This window comes from Bradysia coprophila (genome assembly GCF_014529535.1).
Source record: "Bradysia coprophila strain Holo2 chromosome IV unlocalized genomic scaffold, BU_Bcop_v1 contig_106, whole genome shotgun sequence".
Lineage (NCBI taxonomy): Eukaryota > Metazoa > Arthropoda > Insecta > Diptera > Sciaridae > Bradysia > Bradysia coprophila.
Genome location: NW_023503372.1, coordinates 4949968 through 4967821, shown reverse-complemented (window position 1 = coordinate 4967821; position 17854 = coordinate 4949968). Strand labels below are relative to the sequence as shown.

At 34.7% G+C, this 17854-nt stretch overlaps 2 protein-coding genes across 15 annotated transcripts in view; both read right to left on the bottom strand.

Annotated features, from left to right (window-relative positions):
- LOC119071060 overlaps nucleotides 1-7903 on the bottom strand; it is a 31080-nt gene extending 23177 nt beyond the window's left edge. For 12 of the 14 annotated variants that reach the window (XM_037175680.1, XM_037175679.1, XM_037175687.1 and 9 more), the window contains exon 1: nucleotides 7761-7902. The gene's annotated coding sequence lies outside the window, so the exon portion shown is untranslated. Of the gene's footprint in view, nucleotides 1-872; nucleotides 1323-7760 lie in introns of those variants that run through there. The other 2 variants (XM_037175684.1, XM_037175692.1) reach the window with 2 other exon arrangements.
- Nucleotides 7904-10495: 2592 nt separating this feature from the next.
- Nucleotides 10496-16719, bottom strand: LOC119071068 (tubulin beta chain-like). Its single transcript, XM_037175703.1, has 9 exons — nucleotides 16400-16719; nucleotides 12185-12293; nucleotides 11878-12122; nucleotides 11765-11812; nucleotides 11579-11696; nucleotides 11433-11521; nucleotides 11160-11373; nucleotides 10842-11104; nucleotides 10496-10783 (listed from the first exon to the last, which is right to left on the bottom strand). Exons 1-9 carry the CDS (start codon nucleotides 16454-16456, stop codon nucleotides 10565-10567), a joined length of 1362 nt encoding a protein of 453 aa, XP_037031598.1. The 5' UTR covers nucleotides 16457-16719; the 3' UTR covers nucleotides 10496-10564.
- Between the last annotated feature and the right edge of the window lie 1135 nt (nucleotides 16720-17854).

The window sequence follows — 17854 nt, the reverse complement described above, 5'->3', positions numbered from 1 at the left end:
TCAAATTTGACAATTCTGTTTTGTGTGTCCCCGCGTATAGTCTATAGCCATGCGCCCACACCATGTGGGAACCACCACAAATGCCATCTGTTATTGTCAGCGGTGACAAAAATAAACGATGACTTCTGGCCGTTGAAGTCTTCTATAGAGAAATTTGTGTTAAAACAAATGAAGTAAAAGATTTTAATTAGATCTTAGTTCAAAAGAAGTCAGAGATTCGATAATAATACTGGTGATATGCCTTCCGTCCGTGAAACTCTGGTCATTAACGATCTTAACGTAATCATTTGTTTATGGCCACTCACTAATAATTAGATTGTCGATTAGATTAGATTGAACTAGCCGGATAGAAAATTGATTATCATGTACGGCAAGGTAATAGCGATGCGAGATTGTTTGAGATTTTAAACTAAATAATTATATGACGAGTCTGGCTTTGGGTCATAATTCCTCTAGGTAGTCTACCTCTATATTAGAACATTTTCTTTTTAAATTACAAACAATCACACATACAGTAATCACTGCAATAAAGTATTGCATAGTGAGGTAGAAATATCAGCCTTTTGGAAATGTAATCGAAATGTTTGGGTCGCATTAACACTAAACGACACTTTCAACAAATGAAGTACCAGATGCAATCAAACATCGCATCAAACTCTAGACGATGCTTTCAACAAAAGAAGTACCAGATGCAATAAAACGGCCGAATTTTTGTAAAGCCCTTGTAAAAAGGGTTACGGATTTTGATTAGCACCAGAAGTAATGATTATGCTGTGAGGTGTTTGTCGTTTGTAAACTGTTGCATTGGTAAAATAAGTCAGAAAATTCAATAACATAACATCCATCTAAACTACCTAATTACTAAAAATCACATTATTCTCACGTAATGTTGAAATATTTATTATTTTTGTTATTCGAAATACGTGTAACCATTAACAGCTGATTGTATCCCGAAACATTTTATAATATTTTGGCACAGCTCGAAACGTTAACTCAGCAAAAAAACAAAGTCCGACGACGAAACGAAAAATTCGTAAAAATAAAACCGATTTTCCACTTAAAGTTCAACCGTTATTGGTCGATTCCAAACACGAACAAAATATTATAATGAACAATTAATTGCCTTCATTTATCCTCAATTAAATTGTTGTGGAAAAAAAATAATTATTTTTTTTTGTTGGTTAAGGATGGTATTGCGAGATTTCCATTAATTTGTATGGCCAAAAAGAAAATATTAAATGAAAAATTCGTCTCTCTTAATTTTTCTTCTTTTTTACTCAGTTTCGTATGAATATTCGGCCGAAAATACAGCTCACAACTGACTTTGGCAAGCGTAAAACACAAATTAAGAAAATTTATTTTTAGCCACTTGATGGGAAAATTCGTCGGGTCAAGCGAGCATGTCATAATAATGTATAGTATATCGAAGTATATAGCTAAAAAAATGTACAGGGTGTGCGTAAGGATCAGGGCACAATTTTGAGAAAATTATTTCGTAAGAAGTTCTAGGAAAAAAGATTTGTTTCCCCTTTGCTTCATGGAAGTCATTTGGTTTTTATCATACGTTACAGTGTTAGTGTTTGTTTGATTTGATTTTGCTAATACTGCAAAATACATCATATCCAACACAGGACGTTAATTTTACCAATAGAAATAATAGATCTAATGATTCGCGATGCCGTGATGTATTTTACACGCTTTTGAGTTCCCTAGGGTCGACAGTAAAAAGAAGAGAATTGGTTCAGGAGCTCACAGCATGTTAGTTATTTACATAACAAGGGATAAAAGGTTGAAAAGTAGAGTAGAATCTTTTTGATCCGAGGCGAAGCCGAGGTAAATAAACACACTAAAACGAGATTTTTAATTTTTGTCCCGAATTACGAAATGGATTTTGCATGTTTTTGAAACTTGAACCAATTTCTTGTTTTCCCTAGATGTTTAATAGGCCACCTTCGACCCTAAGGAACTCAAAAGCATGTACAAAACTCTGTAAAACGCCCAAGTCACTATTTCTTAATGTTCTTTCGAATTAGGAAAGACTGCAATCGAACACAGAAAGAATTGAAGATAGAAGTAGTTCGGAAAGGACTGCATTTAACCAGTGCCTTTCTCAATAAATTCATTGGCTGATCTGACTAGTCAGTTCTTTTAGTCACCTCAAATGATTGATACTACTAATATGTACACTACAAGCCTCCGACAAGCACTACATCGTACACGGCTTACGATTGAACTTTGCTAATAAAAAATCATCTTTTTGTGTATGTTGAACAATGTGCCGACAAATAATTTCCGCAACTCCGTCCATTGTAGGTGGGTGAATTACAGAATTGTATTCGGTTTGGCTGATTGTATTTTAAAAATTGCAACAACTTGTGTCGAACAGACATTAGACAATACAGTTACATGTTCAATCAAAACAAAATTGAAACATTCGTTGGCTGTGTAACGGATATTTTTCCATCAGATAAACCGTTCTCTTTTTTTCGGACTACGAACGGTAATTGCTTTGGGACAATGTTGTTGGTCGGACAATTTTAACTGATATATTTAGATTCTTTGTACCAAATTTTTTATTAATTCTGTTTGAGCGGCTTTTCGCTGAATTCTGAATGTAAAAAATTGTTATTTGAAACGGTTCCTATATATAACATAATTCATAGACATAGTCTACAAATATATAATATAAAGTAGATGAGGTACATTAACCTTTCAACGCAACTATTAAAAATTTCTCTTGCATTATAACCATAGCGTATTTAAATCTACGTCGATGTAATCTATCTATAGCCAACCGCTGAAAAAAAGATGAAGTAATAATAGTGATGTCATACATTTTATGTTACGACTAATAAAATTCAGCATACGTTCTTCTACAAATCCACGAAAACAGAAAAAAAATAATAAAAAATTTTCGTTTTAATTTTATGCTGTTCACATGTGTTTGCATTATAATTTTGAATGATCGCAGCCTTATGATTAAGAGAATGGAATTAGTATATTAAGCTGCTCTATAATAACGTTTCACAAATAAACTATTGTAAGGGTATTGTATGTGTGTTCATTACAACAACACCAAGAAACTGGATAAAATTTGAATTTGAATTTTGTTCGGAAGACGAAAATAGAAGAGCAGAGTCATTCTTGCCTTATTTGTACAAAATTTGAAAATCAACCAGGTTGTTGTTAGTCTTTAGCAAACACGATTCGATTTTTATTTGATAAAAAATATCAGCAACTTTGCTTAATCATTAAACTGCTGTCGCGTCGCTAAAGCTATCGAAATTTAAAGTTCAATTTACTAAATCAAGTCACTCGATGGATTTTGCTCTGTGCATTTATGCTCTGGCTGGTTCGTATGTTCGTATGTACATACTTGATCGATAAGACTTGACAATTATGCTACCAGCGATCAGACCTAGACCGACCGAGACAGGACCAGATCAGTTGTATTATGGGAAAAAAGAATTGGACAAATCGTAAGTCTGGCCATTCCGTGACGATTGATCATAAAGCGATAAATTGGGTCAATGGAAAAAGTGTTTGCACAGTCATGTGATGTTCTCGTCATTCCGCAAGAATTTGTTCATCCCTTGAGAGTAAATGGTTGATCGAGATTCAAGAAATCTGGCATTGACAAGATGGAAGAAACAATAACCGTGGAATTGATGTGTGGTTTCTCCCTTCGCTAGAAACCGCAGATGGGAGAGTTCTGTATTCCACGAGTGTTTCCACTGTTCAAAGATTAAATGAATCAAGTCACCTCTTGGAATGAAATTGGTCAAAATGAGCCAAAAGTTAAGTATAAATACGAGATGCTTGTATGAATGAAATTAAGAATAAACGCGAACATTGAAAGGGCAACGTGCCCGAAATAAGTGTTTCATTCTCACTAAACGTAACTGTTCCGGTTGTAAGAATTGAGCATCACAGTGACCCGATTTCATATATCTATGTCATCTGTTATCGACAACTATGTCAAGACAAGCAAAGAACGCTAAATAATTCCCTATTACATAGCAAAATATGTATGTTAAAACTGATGAAGTAACAGATTTTGAATAAATCTTTTGAAAATTCTTAGATTAAAAGAAGTAATAGACTCGATCAAGAAATGTCTTTGTTAATTTTAAAAACCGTAACCATCAGGCGATAATACATCCTTGTCTATAGTCTCCAAGAAATACGACAACACACGATTAAAATCGAACGATAAATGAATTTATTCAATGACATGACTTTTGAGTTTCGAACAATTGCTTCGGTTTTTCAATCATACTAATAATTATACCGAAATGAGTATGATTATTATGTGACAGTGCAATAAAAATGACAGACTTTTTTCTCTGAAATGCAGAGAGACTGTTATCATGGCCGATAGGTTAACAAAACTGACCGTTGCGACCTTCAAAACTCGATTTATGTGGAGATATGAGTTTTATCAGTTTCGAACAATTACGCGTACGTGTTTCATCCAATGTTTTAAATCAGAATTAAATATGAGAGCCCGCTTGAAACATGTACAAAAATGTAGGTTAAATGAACTGTGAAGTAATGATACAAAAAAATTGATTTGAACCACTGTACACACATGGTGCTTGAGACTTGATTTGAAAAATGAAAGACATTGCGTAACACACAAATTGTGTGTGAGATAATCAATAAATGAATCAGAAATTCATTTGAAAGTAAAGTTTTTTTTATATTGTTCATGAAGTTTGTTAACCTTTAACAGACAATGGCAGACAATTTTAAAGCAATGGCATGAAAAAAAATCTTTGATTGATAATAGAATTCCATTTTCATGAATAAGACCACTTGCTCATGTTTATTAATGTCATAGCTTTCAATAACATATTATAACATCGTTCTTACTAAACTAGCAGCCTGCGACTATTTTTGGGAAAACATTTTCCAATATTTTTTTGAATTTTGGCACATTTTCTCGAATTTTCCTTCAAGTTTTTGGGAAAAGTAATGAAAATGTGGTAAGATTCAAGAAAATATGAAAAATCGTTTTACAAAAAATTGTCCCTGCTCGGAACTAAGTAACCAATGGTAACCATGTCCTTCGTAAAATTTGGTTCAAACAAATTCGATCTAAAATAGTATTTGAAGCTGCAGCGATGGGAGAAATCGGTCAGTAGTTTGTTAAGATAGAATCATTTATGATAGTTTGCCGTGTTGAGTTCATATATTTACAGAAAACGTTGAAACTATCATTTACACAGGCAATGAAGGGTAGTGATGACTGAAAAGCTCATGAAGACCTTCAAAGACAATAAAGTTCCAGAGTTAGCCAAATTTTCGGAGCACTCGCTCATAAAAACAACAGGTGGCGTCAATACTTTGAAAATTGAATACTTAAAATTTAAAAATCTGGTGTTGTTCATGGTCATCTGTTATCGACAAGGAAGCGTTAAAATAAGCACAAAACACAGGCTAGAGTTCTCTTATAAATCAAAACTTATGTCCAAAACAATGAAGTAAAAGATTTTGTATCAAACTAAAGGCGTTATAACTTCTAAAGACTTCAACAAAAGAAGTAACAGATTTCGTAGCTATATTTGCTGGGTGGTCGCATATTAACTTTATGATTATCTGTTTAACCACAATCTCCGACACGAAAAAAAAACAATAAAAATGCAGTCAACTGACAATAAATAAAATGACCGCCGCTGCCTATTATCAAGTGCATTTTAAGCTTGTCAAATCAAAAGTTACAACACTTTCCCACAAGAATTCAACAATATTTACATTGTTGTTCGATAAAGTCTCATGGCAGTAGCTATATTGATTATACAAACATTGACATTATTATCAGCGAGTGATTTATTGTCTTATAATATGGAAAGGCTTCACTATAGTGAAGTGACCATTTGCATGTAAATATGTACATTGCATGTTCTGTCGTTCCGTTTGGAAATGCTATACGCACACAGGGCGGAAAATGTATTTGAATGAAATTTAACGAGGGTCGGACATCATTACCGTCAATATTTTCGTATTATTCTCATCTAAACTGACGACGTGGCTAGAAAAGAATGGCATTTCGAAGCTTCTGATGTTAACATAACATAAAAACCTCCAACTTATCCATCAATTATGTTGAAAGGGAAACCGCAATAATGGATATGTGACTTACTGTGTCAGTATCAGGTGTATTTAATCTCTCACATGCCTTTTGAAAAACATAATTTGTTCAACATAGCAACGGCAATATGCACAACATTGATGTGTTGTTCAATGGTGCAATTGGACAACACCTTCGGAGTGAAATGAATCGGAGATTTTTGATGTCTTTTCAGAGATACGAACATTTCTTTTGTACTCAAAATTGCACGATTGTTTGTATTATAATCAGCGACTTATCCATTGCGATAAGAGACCGCAAATGGATTTATACTGCGATTGTAAATCTAATGTTTTATTGATAACACAAATTTCGGTTTTCTCTTTCCATTTTTTCCGAATAATTTTTTTTTGTGTGTATATAAGTCTGACTAAATGCAAAACTATTCGCACTGTGTCGCTGTTACAAAAGCAATAAGTTCTATAAATAAACAGAGGAGTAATGCTTTCATAGTTGAAAAGAGTGTTTGCCTGTACACAGAACTACAAACACATTGAATAACAGACACATTAGAACAACAGACAGGACAGTTTAAACAGCTGTAATAGGTGGAAGTTATTTGGCTAGACAATTACTTATTGATCTTCCCATGAACGGATTGAATGGCTCGTGTGTTTCGCGTCAAAGGATAATTTCGAAGGAAACGTTCACGTGTTCATCCATAAACAAGAATCAAGTCTCAGTGCTATACATCTGTCCTTAGTGCAAATATCAAGCTAACATAAAAAGAAGGTTGGGCTAATCAATGATGGACACAGTTAACTATAGTAGCGTGTATTCACAAGAGCATGATTCCTTACTTCAGTCTGTTAGGCAATAGAGCTTTCAAACGGCTTTAGACTTGGAGTTGTCAGTGTGATCATCTAAAACATATTTCATGCTTCAAATCCTTTCGTTGTCAATGGAATCAAAAGCTTTTTAACCGATAAATCTATGGATTCAATAAAAGGTCTTGTGAGGAACATTAGACTGTTTCGTCATTTCTTGTTAGTTCCTTACATGCCCAATAAATTATGTAATTTATTATAGAACAGCATGGTACAAGCGGCACAATAAATCATTTTATGCCGAAAATAGAATTCGTTTCCACAATAAATACAATTTATGTTAAAAGCGACAAAAATGTTTTTTCCGAATTGTTGAACTCACTAAATTAATCCGAAGATAGTCAAGTGAAGCATTTCAACGAAATTAATTTTAATTAAAAATCCATTTTTCCTTGAAACGTTGGAATTAAAATATGAGTCTCCCACACTATCTCTCTGTAGTTTGTTCTATCAAATTATTTTTTTGCAGTGTGGTGGTTTTTTGGATTTGAAAAACAATTATATTTCAGCCACTAATCGGAACACACTTTTGGCTAACTAAAAATAACTAATTTTTCCAACCAAAAAAAATCACTTCGCTCGAGAGTGATTTTCATCAAAAAGGAAACGCAGAAAATTTATGTTACACTTGAAAAATCGATTTATCCAATCGAGATTTTCTACGAAAAGAAAAGTTCAGATACAACCAACAACAACAAAAAAAAGCACACGGAAAAAAGCGAATCCTTTTCCCCAAATGAAATCACGCATAAAAGAAGTTAGAGGAAATATGGCAATTCAAATAAGATACAATACACAACCACAAAATGCCGATGTTATATTTAAGCTATTTCTATCCGGCGTTTCTCCAATATTAAAGAAAAATCGTATCTCACAACCAGCCAAAATAAAAACCACGAAACAAGATGCGTACTCGTTTAAAATTGAATCGAAACTGAAAATGTTGAACTGTTGAACAGACTCAATGGCAAAAACAAAAATTCATACACTCTCGTATTGTAATGTAGATAGGTAGATAGGTATTAACACACACAGAACTGCCATAGGTATATTATGTAGATTTAAGATTTCGTTCATGTGAAACGAACACTATTCGGTGTTGAGTCGTTGATATTTTGAAAATATTTTTCATTTGTGTATGCCCGTCTAGTGTATATGAAACTGCGAGTATGAACACATAGATGTGCTCGGGGGGGAAACTGCCCTAGCAAATCTTGTCCCACCTACTTCTATTGGTGTCATTTGTTGGCTATTTGTGATTATTGGAGTCTATTGGTGGCTTTTGGAGGCTATTGGTGGCTATCGACATCAATAGCAAATACTGTGTGTCCCAGTATTTTCTCGCTGCTTTCCTACTTGCAACAGTCACCAATATACGAAAATGCATGCCAATAGTATATAGGGTACTATTGGCATATATTGATACCAATATTAAATGACACTTGTACCAATATTTGCTCGCGTAGTTTCCCCCTCGGATGTGTTATATACACGCGAAACTGACGTGGCTTAAAAGTATGTACTCGCGATCGAACTTTGTATACGCACTCTCATGCTAAAACTGAGAACACTGATGAAAACCCGGCGGCGCTATACGTAAACAATGCATTATGGAAAATCGATAACTTTGAACTTTATCGTGTCGGTATAATTCTGTGGTTGTGTTGGGGAAATGGAGATTTTCAGGGAAATTTTTTGTTGTCGTGTGTATGCGTAAAATGTCACTTATTGTATTATTCGGTGAAAGGTACCAGAACTATCACATTGACAGTGGAATGAATATTCCCAAGTGTAGAAAAAAAGGAACTCCGAAAATTCGAACAGTAAACGTAAACGTAGTTAGATTTTTTTGTTTTAACAATCAGCTCTTATACGTTACATTCTACCGAAAAATGACGTCCATTAAAGATTTAGCGAAAAAATTGTGTGAGAAAAGTTTGCCAATTTATGGCTCGAAAAAAGCTGTTACAACCGATTTGAAAATATACTATTTCAAAGTTCACACAGGCGATAGCAAGTTGTTTGATTGTATTCTATTTCGAATGAAAATCTGTGTGGTCTTTAAATCATAATGGTGTCACACGCTTCGTTTCTTGCCATTTCGCTTGTATTGAAATTGAGTAAAACGGGCCACTCAAAAAATTAGAACCATTTCAACAGAGCGAAAAATGGTCCAAAAAACACTCGGCGAAAATTTTGCCAGAAAAGACAGACACTTCGATATAGGTTCTTATGATTTTCAACAGTAGACCGGTCAATCTGCCATACCAGCTGCACCATTTACTGGGCGAGGAGACGTCCTCGGAGAGGACGTGTTTACTTCTTTTTTTCGTTGTTGGGTGAAATCAGATGTAGAAGTTGTCCACTTCATTCAAAAAAAAAATTGGATCCCAAAAAAGAAAAAATTGAGATTAAAATTTTAGTCTCGTGCGCAATTATTTTCAATAAGGAATAAATAGTATGGAATAAAGAACATATTTTCATCCCATGGGGATTTTTTTCTCTGCAACAAATCTTGAAACATTTTCAAACATTTCTCATAAAATAAAAAAAAAATCTTCCTACAATCTCCCTACACAACATCTAAAAGAAATTTAATGAAAGTAATTCCTGAGAGATTAAATTTTAATTTCTTAACAATTTTCGCGCACTAATAAATGTATTGGCGATTCTTATATACTACAGTAACGATCGATTAAAATGTTGATCGTAGATTATTCTAAATTTTGACCATCTTTCCATTGACTTCTTCTTCTTCCTTTAGATTCTATCAAGTGATTAAACGCATAGTCTTGAGATTAAAGTATCTATTGTTGCCATCGCGACGATACGAATATGCAGAAGACATGATGGCGCGACGGATGTCAATCACACGCAAAAAAGGGAAATTTTCGATATACATATTAGACGTAGACATTTTACGTTCGGACTGATCATTCTACTTCTGGTACGTACTTTGTACTTCTAAAACGTAAAATTTTACGTGCAACATGTACAATTTACGAATAAGTAAACCATTGGTCTTATCTTTGCTTCATCGGCGATAATTCCTTAGTCTCTTATATCGAATGAAGTAATAGATCGGACAAGAAAATTCGGTTCATTATAGCCCACTGTGTGTCTTTCTTAAGATAACAGTTATCAAATCCTATCATTATTGAGAATAATATCAGCTGTTTTACAAGGTAGAGTAGTGGTTTTGCAGTCGATGGATGGAAGGAAGAATGATCGCAGAATCTTTATTGGTTTTCTATTCTCTTCTCGAACACGAAAGGGATTTCTTTCAGTTTCTTTACATTATTAAGTAATATCCAATCATAGCGTTCGAGATCTCGTACCCACCCCCGTGTAGATGGGCTATGACTTTTTAGATGTTTTTTCTTCGAAATACGTATGTAGTTGTAGAATCCTTTCTTAAAGAGCTGAAACTTTCGAAATGTTGTTCGAGCGATCATATCCTGCCCTGACATTCCACTTCGACATTTTCCATTTAAGAAATTTGTAACAAAAACCAAAGAAAAATCTCCGATAGTGCCACTGGTAGTAAAAAGTTAGTTTAATAAATGCTCCAAATACTTAAGCTACTCCACTACAGAAGTACATTTCATACACAATCCTCAACCTCTTCGAGTGCTTCTTCTTGCTCGAAATCTTCGTCCGTTGTGGCTTCCTGATACTGTTGATATTCGGAGACCAAATCGTTCATATTGCTCTCAGCTTCGGTGAATTCCATTTCGTCCATGCCTTCACCGGTGTACCAATGCAAGAAAGCCTTTCGACGGAACATAGCAGAGAATTGTTCGGAAATTCGTTTGAAGAGTTCCTACAGGGAATTTGAAACGTTATTGTTGGACCGTGTGGTCGTTTCATCGTTCACATACTTGTATAGCAGTTGTATTTCCAATGAATGTCGAAGACATTGTCAATCCTCTTGGTGGTATGTCACACACTGCCGTTTTCACATTGTTGGGAATCCATTCGACGAAGTAGCTGCTGTTCTTATTTTGAACAGCAATCATTTGCTCATCAATTTCCTTCATTGACATCTTACCGCGGAAAATTGCTGCAACGGTTAAATAGCGACCATGCCGTGGATCGCATGCAGCCATCATGTTTTTAGAATCAAACATTTGCTGAGTGAGTTCTATGACGGTAGATATTTCAGTCGGATCATTCCATAGAAATAACAATTCGCTTACCTGGTACAGTCAATGCTCGGTATTCCACGCAACCTCGGGAAGTTAGAGGAGCAAATCCAGGCATAAAGAAATGCAAGCGAGGGAAAGGCACCATATTAACAGCCAATTTTCGCAAATCAGCGTTAAGCTGTCCAGGGAAACGTAGGCAAGTTGTCACACCAGACATTGTCAATGAAACCAAATGGTTCAAGTCACCGTAACTCGGATTGGATACCTAGTAGGAAAGGGCGTTAATTGTATGAAAATTGATTTAAGTGAAATATCGTTGCCCACCCTCAGTGTCCTGAAGCAAATATCGTACAGAGCTTCGTTGTCAATGCAGTACGTTTCGTCAGTACTCTCCACCAATTGATGCACAGACACTAGAACAAATATCTTTACAGTCGAGGCGATAAGTTCATTAAATCTACGAAACTTACGTGTTGCATTGTACGGTTCGACTACAGTGTCGGATACCTTTGGTGATGGAACAACCGAATAGGTGTTCATAATTCTGTCAGGATATTCTTCACGGATCTTTGAGATGAGCAATGTACCCTAATTGAAAGAGAACCATTGAAAACGTGTCCAATGAAAACTTTAAAAACAAATGGGAAATTCTTTACCATGCCCGATCCAGTTCCACCTCCAAGTGAATGGGTAAGTTGAAATCCCTACCAAAAACAAAATTATTTCGCTTTGAAGTCAGTCTGTGTTTAAAACGTTCAAATAATGCTACCTGCAAGCAGTCACAGTTCTCACATTCTTTTCGAACTACATCCAGCACCGAATCAACTAATTCAGCACCCTCAGTGTAATGACCTTTCGCCCAATTGTTTCCCGCACCTGATTGACCGAAAACGAAATTGTCTGGGCGAAAGAGTCTCCCATATGCACCAGATCGAACAGCTTCCATTGTTCCCGGTTCTAAGTCCACCAGGATTGCTCTTGGCACATATTTGCCACTGACTGAACTGGAGTATGCTGAACCAGAATTTAAAACGTTTTAGGATACAAGGCACCAAAGAATGTATTACAAAGCTTACCCGATGCTTCGTTGTAGTAGACACTCACTCTCTCCAGTTGCAGATCGCTGCTACCGTTGTAGACACCTGTTGGGTCAATGCCATGTTCGTCGGAAATTACCTCCCAGAACTGGAAAAGAAAACGAGTTTTAACTGATAGGCACAGCACAAATAATATTGTTGTTAAATATTGATAGAGTTAAGAGGGCACACTAGTACGCTGAAATTGTAGCCCAATGTGCAAAAGGATTTACTGAGTTTGGATCTACGATAGTCTTGCTTTATCAATGCTTAACTAGCACATGTTTCTACTCAATAGATTTATCAGTCCTTCACAGTAATAGAAACTGTCTAAAACTGTAAAACAGATTTTGCGATACTCTGCGATAAATCTGCTACTTCATTCGTTTGAGATTTAAAATCCATAACTGCAATATGTTCCACATATTTCACATATGCAAGGGATCTCTTGCCAGACCTTGTGACTTATTTTCTCGACGTTGTCAATAACAAATGAATACTTCATTCAAAAAATGTTCTGACACTCATTTCTCCGCCAATTATGTTGTAACATTGAACGTAACAAAATACAGTCGGAAGTCGCAGGCTCGACATTAATTATATCATCAGATTACCATGTATTAGGAATGATCGTTTCCTTCATATTAGTGATTTTCGTATAAATGATTAATGTCATGCATGAATAGAACTACGAAGACAAGAAATGTTGACTAATTATATACATCAGCAATCAACCGAACCACCAAACCTCATTTAATATTATGAACAACGACCTAATTTAGACGACAAAAAAAGTTTAAATTTTTGGTAGTGGGCGTCGCCATCGGTACTTTTCTTAGAAAGTATCGGCCACTTTAGCAAAGCGTTAATTGTACCTCTGATTGGTAGTGTTCGAAATAGTTAGTTGTTCACAGAGAGGGAAAAAGGTTGACAATTTTATTTCGATGGTCTTGTCCCCCTAGAAATACAATTTCCAACTTTTCTTCCCTCGTTGAACAAATAACTATTACATATGTGTGGTGTGATCTACCTTAGGCCATAAGAAAATGACGTTTTGGAGTAGCCTTGCCTGATGACAGTTCGGAAGAGAAAATTTCTATTTTCTCGCCTCTTGTTTCGACAGAGTAGAAAATAGAAATTTTCTCACCCGAACTGTGACCTTTGTTTTTTATGTTTTTGTATCACACCTTGAGCCTATCAAAAATCTTTGCATTTACCGAGTAAAGAAAATAGGAAATTTCAACTCGAGCTCTTGTTGGAATTTCCTATTTACTTCCCTCGGTAAATAAATGAATATTGTTTCTGATGTCGTTAACCGGTCAATGAGATTCTGTGACAGGACTGTAGAACACTATTCTCTTTCATCGACAAGATAGTTGTTATTCTATGTGTGCCCACCAATTATTTGCTTTCCTTGCAAGAAGGACATGAGTCTATGTCGAGGTCTATGTTCAATTTTACATAATTACAACTCCGCCAGTCATCACCAGTCACACGTGGCATATTATTGAATTTCAATCGGACATTTATTCAAAATCAAACCGAAAAAATCAGAAATATTCAAACGAAACGGTCAAGGTAAATTGTGTATGGAAATTAAGCAACACGTTCGTGTATAAGCCCAAGAGAAATAGATTAGCTCGTTCGATTAAAAATATGAAAATGTTCCATGTTCGTATCAAATTTATTCACACTTTGTGTGAACGATGAGATGCATTCTTTCATTGCTGGTTGCATTCATTTAAGGTGAGATAAGACACAATGGTGCATTTTGGATGCATTAATAGTGCTGACTCATATTATTTATAGCTGACGCTTTTTCTGGAAAGTTTTTTTTTATTAGAAAGTGGGCAACCGACAACCGAAAGTCGTTTACCTTTTTTTTTGTATTTACGAGCTGCTAGCTGATAGGTGAAATAATTTTGAATTGAAAACTGTAAAAAATTTTCTCGCTCTTTTAAGTGCATCCGCAAGAAATATCATGTCATGCATAGATACAATACCAACTGGAAAAACGACTTTTCGTACATTTATATTCCCTGAAAATAGATTTCGTCCACGTGTGTGTCGCTTTTCGGGCTATTTTTAACATAAAATTTTATGGTAACTAAATTGCCTGTGGCAGCGAAATCTTTTTGGAAACCCAAAGCGAATGATAAATAGGGAAAATATGTGTACTAATAATATACGAAAATATATGTGGTACCATGGTTATAACATCATGAATGCGGCTCACGAGACAATTGTGTGACGGTATGAGTCAGATTTTTAAATTAGAATTATTAAATGAATTTCCAACGACGTTAAGTGGAATGATATGAAAGTTGAATAGCTTAGAAGAAACTGCAGAAGTCTAGTGGAATATATTTTTAGAATAATATGCATTCGGAGATTATAAGAGAAAAGTTGTCTTCATATTCGGTATAGAAGACTGAAATATTTCAGACGCTTCTTACACTCCCTACAACACATTTTTAAGATCTCCGCCTCTAGTCGTTAATTCTTTCGATAAATTATTTTTTTCTATCAAAATATTTAAAGAGCTAAAACCACACCAAATGCGCCATTACGTTGGTGCTTTCTGATAACTCTCTGTAGTATAAAATAAAATTCTTTCAATTTCTCAGTAAATTGTAAACAATTCGTCAATTGTAACAAGATAAAAAATGTGTAAAATGAATCGCTTTCTGTTGAACAATATACATTCATGGTCGCTTATCATTGACTCAATGACTAATTTATTAAAAGGAACTGCAGCGATAAGGTCTGGCTCGAGAGGATGATCTATACACACAACGAACGCGTCGATAAATTATATTTTAGTGACAACAACATGCTTCGTATATCTTTCATATTCATCGAATTTGAACCAATTGTTCGTTACACATAGTTTTCGTTACTAACGCCGAAACATTGGACCGAAATTTGGTATATTGCCAAACCGGCTAAAGTTTAACTTTTCTACGAAAATTTTCATATTTATGCCAGGAAGATGCACATCGTTGTAAAGTAGGAAAAACCGTCGATAAATAGACGAAAGATGAGTGAAAATACGGACAAACAAAAGTTCACACCTTGAACAGCTCATAATTATCTGCGGTGAGCTGAAAGTAGTGAACCCTTCATGACGGCTTGTAGTTCATTTTAGAATGACTTGTCATTTGACATTAACGACGACGAAAAAAAAAACAATCGCGTATTCTCCTTAATATCAAAGCGAATGATTAAACAAATGAAGTAATAGATTTCGGAACAAAAAGAAACAGTTCTCTTAACTTGGTCGCGAAAACTAAGTCTTCCGTTGCCTTGTAGTTCCATCTAGAGCCTTAAACAGTAGATTACAGTTGATGCTGCGAAAGTGATCTAGCACATGAAGCAGCCATTTTCTGATAAAAGCTAACTCAAAAGTCAGCTTTTTGAGCAACCAGCTGAGGTAACTGCATTTTCGACAAGGGTAGTTTACTAACTAAACTTTAGTTATTGTATATTCGTGTAGGTATACAGCTAAACTTGTCTAAAAACAGGCGAGGTATGCCACTACACTTGTCGAAAAACAGTTACTGAAGCAAGTTATTCAACAACACGATTGAATTTACCAATGTATTAATGTAAGTCGAAAATATTCCTCATGTAATAGATCATTTTCTCAAAGAGAAAAGTACCATCTAATGGTCCATTTTCACATGGGGCAGGTAATAAAAGACTTATCATGCTGTTCGTAGCTGTTGAACGAGGTGATTAATATATCATTCTGTTGCATAAATAACTATTCAACAAGCTTAGTAATAGATTCGATGATCATTTTACGACACCCTTGCCTCTTCTAAAAGGATACCAGGTCCTTTTTTAAATTTGATCAGATCCTTACACCATCGTTAAATTAAAAATTTAGAATTCAAACTTTGAGTAGTGAGCCAAATATTTCATTTATCCAATTTAATGAAAATGATTCATGAAGAGTGAAGGTTATAGTAGTTCTTATAGCCAAATATTTACGTTAACTTCGAAAAGATAAACTAAATTGCAAAATTAGTCAATTTCCGCTCACGAATATATTTTTCAAAATTAAGCAGAGTTCACATTTTTACCACCACAGCCTTCCAGCACCTTTATTCGAAAAAATTATTTTCTGATACCAAAAACTGTGACACTCTTTCCACTCCCCGGACTTTGATAAAATTAAAATATAAAAATCTAGAACCAAAATTCTATTACCTTCGAACCGATCTGGTTACCACATTGGCCGGCTTGCAAATGAACAATTTCCCTCATATTTAATTTATAAACTTAATGCAGCAGATCGATTCACAAAAGTTTAAAAAAATGTAATTACAGAAATCAGCGATTTACTACTCAGAGTAATCAAATTTCCACTTAAATTAATGAGTATTCTTAATCGTACAGTCACACCACAATTATTATACTCTTTGGATTTAGTCTGCAAGACTGTAACGACTTCAAAAAGTTTAAAATTTAATGTTGACGGCACAGAGTGAAATTTCCAACTAATTTAAGTAGTCGGTTCACGAACACTTAAGCTTCGTTTAAAACTAATTTTCTTTTTTTATTTTTAATTATTTCTTTCATTTTCGGTAACATTAGATCGAGTTGCATATGTATTTGATATTGTATGTGTTTCCGATAACGATATAACAGTTTCACTATATAAACACACCATACTGTTCATGACTGTTCATTGCATTTAAATTCTTATGCTATTCAACGAAGACGAAAAAAAAAACCTCTCTCCGTCTATATCTCTCTTTGGATATACATAACATTTTCAAGTCAAAGATGTCTTAATGCCTTGATATTGTTACTGGTTACTCTTAAACTAAAAATGAACCATACAAAGAAAAATTATGAAAAATAAAAATGTCGTTAACGTCGACGACAATAAAAATATTCTTTCGCTTCGACTTAAATTGGTTAATGACTCTGGATAATGATATTCCAATCCAATCGAAACGAATTGACACATAAGAGAGTTTTAAGTGCCGGCAATTAATAGACTGTTCTGTCAATGTGGGGGGACATTTAACTGGAAAGTTTAATCAAATAATTGGACTAATTACGAGGCAGATTATATCAGCGCTTTAAAAATCCTTTTAGAAACTGTTGCTCATCTGTTATCGAATGCGACTCAAGAAATAAGCAATTAACTTACTCACTTGGATTCTCTCGTATAAGAAAATGTGTGCTAAAATTAGTGAAGTAAAAGATTTTCTATTACACCATAGGTTATACGTTCAACAGAAGAAGTAGGATATTTAAAAGTTATATCGAGAATTACGGTACGCTTGCCATTGGATAAAATTAACCTCTCCATTTCTACCCTCATGAAAAATTTAAGACTCAGACCAGGTCAATTCTGGAAATTTCAGGGAACACTTTGATCTGAAACTGAAATATAAATCGATGTGAAATTACATGATATTAAAAAACAAATCAGGTAAACCAGGTCAGTTATCAGGTACACCTGAAGATGACGATTCGGTATTCGTCGTCTGATTTCAGGTCAGGTAAAAATATTCAATTCAGCATCAGTTCCAAGAGTGTGACATTATTCATGCTATTCACATATATTTTTTGTCGAAGTGTCCAGGGTGTGATCAGTTCTAATCAGATTCAGTTAATCTGATCTTTAGGTTTTAGGTCGATCTGACCTGT

Excerpts from the sequence above, each read along its gene's own strand:
- LOC119071068 (XM_037175703.1), bottom strand. The coding sequence starts at position 16,456 with ATGAGGGAAATTGTTCATTTGCAAGCCGGCCAATGTGGTAACCAGATC. Across the intron at positions 12,294-16,399 it reads GTAACCAGATCGGTTCGAAG|TTCTGGGAGGTAATTTCCGA; the intron begins GTAATAGAATTT and ends TTTCTTTTCCAG. Across the intron at positions 11,813-11,877 it reads AGAACTGTGACTGCTTGCAG|GGATTTCAACTTACCCATTC; the intron begins GTAGCATTATTT and ends TGTTTTTGGTAG.